Source organism: Danio rerio, chromosome 15, assembly GCF_049306965.1.
Source record: "Danio rerio strain Tuebingen ecotype United States chromosome 15, GRCz12tu, whole genome shotgun sequence".
NCBI lineage: Eukaryota > Metazoa > Chordata > Actinopteri > Cypriniformes > Danionidae > Danio > Danio rerio.
In genome coordinates this window covers 31588598-31594743 of record NC_133190.1, presented here as the reverse complement: position 1 = coordinate 31594743, position 6146 = coordinate 31588598, and the positions used below count along the sequence as shown (strand labels likewise).

Below are 6146 nucleotides of genomic sequence, written 5' to 3'. Positions count from 1 at the left end.
CCAATCGAATATATTCAAATGTACATTTGTCAGTGTTCTCATATTATGGGTTTTATGTAGTGCACGCTTCAATTTCCGAGATGTGTATTATGCATTATTATGAAGGAGTATTTTAGACGGAAACTAAATAAATACTGTCCGTTTGTTTTAGGCTGCACCAAACACTTTTACACTTGCACCAAATGGAAATTTCAATGTCTAGTTTTAGCATTTCCTAAAATTTTAAGATAGCAATGAATATCTGTAAGAAAACCCAGAGATTTACTTAATGTTTAATGGTGGTTTATTCATGTACACAAGATAACAGTCTAAAAACAAAAACACAGAGATTAGAGCACATTCCGTATTGAATTCACAATTCGGGGGGGCAGTCTGGCGGGCTGTTATTTCAAATGTGTCTGTATAACATATATCTAGTCAAAGGAAAACTACAAACAGAATGGCAATTAATATAAAACTAACAGTCTTTATGATCACGGTACTTTGTGATCACTGAGATTAACATTTCAAAGGAATGTCATTTATGACAATATAAAATCTCACTAGTAGACAGGCAAAACATTTACAGTGATGGAATGGTAGCAAGAACTGCACTGATTGATGATTCTGAATTATTGCTTTTCAAGATTTTTTTTAACTATGTGGATTGCATCTCTCACCATGGTGAATCGTGGTGTAAACATGTGATTACTCCATATTTTGGGGGGAGGGGGGCAAAGCTCCTCGCTGAACGAATCCCATGCAGATCTAATCCTCTTTGTGTGGCGTCACACGTTTCCCGCCTTTTTTTCTGGTAAATGATAACAGAAGAGATTTCAGAATATATTACAGTATATTTCTACATTTAAAAATATTTATGAATTCACACATGTGTCACAGACGAGAGGTTCATTTAGGTTCACCAAAAATAATTTGTCAACTTTATAATACAACAGAACGGCAAACACTACACAACTGCATGTGACATGTCGTGAAAATTCTTGACCTCAAGAACACTTAATTGTTTGTGTTTCCACATTAACACTGAAACGTACTGTAATCTTTCAATGAATAAATTATTAAAGGTAAAGAACACTTCCTGAAAATACACAAGTTGCTGCTTTGGGTTACTTCACATCTTAAATAAAGCACCTGTACTTCCCTTTGAATTCACTGACCCTAAAACAACAGTTTTTAAAGGGGTGAAGGAGCATGTCAATATCTTTGTGAACAAGTTCCCACAAGCACAGATGAATGTGCTCAGGATCACTGAGGATCAATACAGAGATTCCTGATTTAAAGTAACTTCTCTGGGACAGTAACTGACTTCAATATCTGTGTAACTGCTATTACTTTCAGGCTGGAAACACTTCAAACTACTGTCCAGAGAGTCCTTCTCCTTGGCTAACTGTTCAGTGGCTGAGGATAAAGCTGCGCGAACGATGGAAGCTGCAACCTCATAGAACATCCTCTTCAAGGCTTCTTCTTGCTCGTCTGCATTGGTCTTCGCTGACCCAGAAAGGGACTCTACAAACTGATGGTCCCCATCCCCCCTGGTTTCTATCTCAACTCTAGTACCTAGTCCTAAATTAGACTCACTTCCATTTTGCTGTAGATCTCTTGAGTCAATTGGGGCTTCACACTCACCGCTTTGGGCAACTGCATTGACTGTATCGCACTTCCCGTCCTGGCTGAGGATCTTCCCATCCTTTGGACAAGTTTTGCCACTAGAGTCTATGGTCTCCTGGTTGATCTCTTCATCCTTCACATCATTCTGGGTTGTTGTTTCATGATTGTGTGCGGCTGTGTCCTCCGATGTGGTGTCCAAGCATCCATTCTCACCGTTGGCCTTTGGCTCTTCTTTGCCCCCACTCTCTGGTGCTGGGTCCGCAGCATGAGGCTTGTCTGATGGTTGACCAGATGGTGCACTCTCCTCTCCATCCGAACTCTTGTGCTCGCCTGCCATCTGAGCTTCATTATTGCTCTCACTCTGAGTCACAGTCTGCTCCTCTGATTCAGTCTGTGGGGCATCAGTTGCCCCAGCTTCATCATCAAGGCCATCCATGTCTTTACCCTCACTTTCACCAGTGCCATCGCCATCTTTCTGGGCTGCTGTACCCTCCCCCATGTCCATGCTGGTACTCTTCCCCTTTCGCAGTATGAAGTTCTTTAGTGACACAGCACGGTTGAAGTGTGTCCTTTTTGCCTTGGCTGTCTTGCCTGGGTCTTTACCCGCCTGTGGTTCATCAGTCTGCTCTTGCTCACCCGCTGCTTCCTCCTCTACTCCACTAGTGTCAGCTGCCTTCTTTGATTTGGGAATAACTCGTTTTTTGAAAGAGGTCCAGATCTCATTTGCATGCTGGTCCACAGATTTTGCATGCTGTGTAGTTGCAGTTGCTCCTTTCTCCTCCTCACTCTCAGTCTTTTCCTGTGTTTCTACGTCACCAGCTACCTTTACATCTTCTGCCCCCTCTTCTGCCTCAGGGGCATTTTCATCTTTTACATCTGAAGAGTCTTTGTCCTTTGGTTTATGGATTCCAACAACTGACGAATCTCTCTTCAGACCTTGAAATGTCCAGGATCTCTTCAGTTTCCACCTTTTCTGGCCAGAATGTTCTGACTTTGTTGTGGAATCCAGTGTACTACTGTCTCCTGCTCCCTCTGCACTTCCTCCCTCGGCCCCCTCAGCATCCTTGGACTCTTCTGTGCTTTTCTTGTGGCTTTTTTGAGCCATGAGTTTCTTAAAAGAGTGCCAGCGTTTCATGTTTTTCGTTGTTTGAGGGTTAGACTTGTCTGGTTCATCTGCATTTGGAGGCTCCTCAGCTTGTTCTGCCACAGTTGTGCTGGCATCAGCATCCTCCAGCCTGTCTAGTGATTTTGAACGAGCCTTGCCATGTTTGAGCGCCCCTGTACCATCCTTTTTGTCTGTGCTTTTGTGTGAGAAAATTTTAGCAACAGGGTTGCGGATGAAGTCCCTGACACTGGACTTCTCTCCTTGCTTTGGCTTGGCACCAGATGCTTTTTGCTCTTGGGAAGCTTCCTCATTTTCTGGTGCTTTTTCAATTGCCTGGCCATCAGCTGCAGCCTCGCCAGCTTCTACTGGCTGAGTAGATTCCTGTTCTTTAGGGCCAGCAGCATCCCCTTGATCAGTCTGGTTGGGGGCCTTATCCTGCTCCTCACCAGTAGTATCCTCAGTATGCTGGTCTTTCTTCTTCTTTCCCCCCATTACTTTTCCGAGCCCACTTTTATTTAAAAAAGAGTCCCATATTTTCTCACTGGCTGGCTTGGATTTGCTATCAGCTGGTTGCTCTGTGCTTGCTGGTGCCTCAGTAGTAGGCTGTGTTTCCTCGGTTGAAGCTGGGGCTTCCTCAGTTAAAGCTGGGGCTTCCTCGTTTGAGGCTGGCTCTGGCTCTGGCTTTGTGGCTTCCACCTCAGTTTTATTATCTACAATGTCTGCTTGAACAGGCTCTGCATTGGCCTCAGTTGCCGCCATATCCGAAAACAAAAACTCAGGTCTTCTTCACAGAAATGTTTTCCCTTGTATCCTTTATAGAAATCAGTTCATTGATTATCAGCCAACAGCTCTGAGAGTGTTCCTATCCAACTTATTTCCATAAGAGTTGGGCAATTCTGCATCATATTCCGTGTGGAGAAGATGGACCTCAGTGCTAGAAGGAAAGAGGACAACAATCAGTTTTAAATTGGCTGCATCAATTTCAGTTGCATATGAGAAAGGCCTTTTTAAAGTATGCTTCAAATAATGACATGTTCTATGTGGTAAAGATAAAGAATGCACCAGACAGTCATGCTGTCTTTAAGTGCCTCTAGTCTCAAGTCACCTTGGAATCACCAGTAAACATATGATCAGTGATTTCTTTTACCATTTGATGATTTTTCCTTGTACTTTAATTTCTCATGTAGATATTGACAGCATTATCACGTTTTTGGTAAAAAATTATCTCATTGTTAAAATGTGCATGCCTTGTACATGTTTTCAGGCAAGGCAATGAAAATGGCAAATGTGAAGATAAGTCCACATTCCGTTACCCTTATGACAATGAAAGATCTTATTATAAACCTCTAAACTCTTCACCCTTGATTAACTCATGTCACTTAACACTGGAGTTGTTTTTTGTTTCTAAACAGAGGGTTCTTTTGTGATTTAAAAAAAAATCTTTAGGCCGTTTTTTTTTTTTTTTTTTTTGATGCTCAAAGCAATTTAATGCTTCCTCAATGACCCAGTTGCGAATTTCGAGTTATTTTACGTTGTCTATTGGTATGAGTTGCTAGAGGTGAAACCACATGTGACATAGTTACATAATTGATTGATTCAAGGAACCTTATGACTATATGCACCATAAAATGAGTACAGTAGCATAAAAAACAGAAGCAATATTCTTTGCCTTGTGAAAAGCCTGATGGAAAGAACATGGCTTAATTGGATTTCGCCGTGACTGAGTCTGTTTACTGATGGGGCACAAGACCCTGCTTGCCCATCCGACTGACACTGGGACAATTGAGGCTTGACGGTTTTGTCCCCTCTTTTCACGGACAAAACCCTTGCCCTTTGTTATGCAAACGCAAAATAGAAGAGACTTGGAGAAGCTCCCTCAATAAAGCCCAGAGTGTGGGCTCAAACCTTGCTTTGCAGAAGAAGAACATAATTCTAATGAGAAACGAGGGAAAAGCCAATGCAAATGCTCGAGACAGCAGGTGCCAGTGCTCTTCAAAAGCTCATTTGCATTGCTAATACGTCCCTAACCATCTCCTCCATTTTGTAAAAATGTGTTGATATCAACATCGCCCAAGTTATTTTTAATTGACGGCGTGCACGAGCGGTGTTTTGCCAAAAACGCATCGAAAAGACTCGAGGAGACATCCTACTTCTGTTGTGTCTGGAAAACATCCCTGAACAATGCTCATTCATGTCTCGGATCACACATTTATAGGACCAAACAAGAGTTGTAAATAATTATTCATATTTATATTCGAGAAGCTTCCACAAGTCGCTAACGTGGTCTATCGCCGTGTAAATGTGTGATGTGGGAATTATGAAATCATCATGCAGCGGGAAAACAACAACAACCCGCGCGTCACACGCACACAAGCGCGCGCATTCCCTGTCTATTGTGGTAAAGCCATTCGCAATTCATTCTGGAATTGTTCTTACTATCAAATTCAACGAGATGTGCTGGGATTTTTATGCTGAGAAAAGGATTTAATTCATTCATACGCACCACAGACGGCTGGCAATTTGGAGCGAATTCACACTTGAGTGGGTCTGATAATAATATGCGAGAGGACAGTCTGGCACGTTTGGCGAAGTTGATCGCATGAATGAATGAACTCGTAACAGTTGCTTGAGCAAACACGCAATAGTCAAGCAGATGTCCTTTTTCATACACACAAACACAAAGCAAGACAATCTGGAATCGGATTATTTGAACCAAACACTTATTTCCCCACGCGTAAGAATTCAAATCCAGGGCGCAGTCATTGCGCGCCCATTGTCCTTTCTAATCTAAATCTCTGCACTTCCTTGTGATATCCAGTGTTTACTCACTGCATGGGTGAAGCGTGTAAAACAACACGCGTGTATTCTCACACATAAAAAAAATCAGGGAATCAGATCTAGCACACAAAACGAACTTCTGCTGGACACAAATACTTCAAACGATGCCACAGAAACACACAATAACTAAAAAAAAGTCTGCAAACCTTGTTTCTCGTGCGTAAATCCGTCCCGTGTGCTGGAGGAAAGGTAATAATCTGCTGCAGACTGGAAAAGACACTGAAACTAAATCCCCGCTCGCATCCTCATGCCTTGACTGAAGAGAGATCAGTGTGTGTGTGCGTGCGTGTAAGAGAGAGAGAGAGAGTGCGTGTGTTTCTCTGTGTGTGGAATTGCGCGCGCGGGGACGTTGAGGGTCGAGAGCTGGTATTAACAGACGCGCAGCTGCGGCTCCATCTATCTCACCCTGTTGCCCTTAGCAACTAGAAAGACCACCCCCACCCTGCCACACACACACCCGCCCCCAGCACTAAGAGGGTTACTGTACGGGCTGAGATGGTAACTTTAATTTCAGCCACTTCCCCTGATTTACGTGAGATGTGGCGGTGTTGCATCACGAGCATTTCTAGATCTGCTGTGGCGAGTTTCTAAAGGT

The 6146-nt window shown here is 43.0% G+C and overlaps 1 protein-coding gene across 1 annotated transcript; it reads right to left on the bottom strand.

Annotated features, from left to right (window-relative positions):
• Positions 1 to 265: 265 nt before the first annotated feature.
• On the bottom strand, positions 266 to 5893 carry si:ch211-137a8.4. Its single transcript, XM_680524.9, has 3 exons — positions 5698 to 5893; positions 1627 to 3647; positions 266 to 790 (listed from the first exon to the last, which is right to left on the bottom strand). Exons 2-3 carry the CDS (start codon positions 3470 to 3472, stop codon positions 768 to 770), a joined length of 1869 nt encoding a protein of 622 aa, XP_685616.1. The 5' UTR covers positions 3473 to 3647; positions 5698 to 5893; the 3' UTR covers positions 266 to 767.
• Positions 5894 to 6146: the final 253 nt, after the last annotated feature.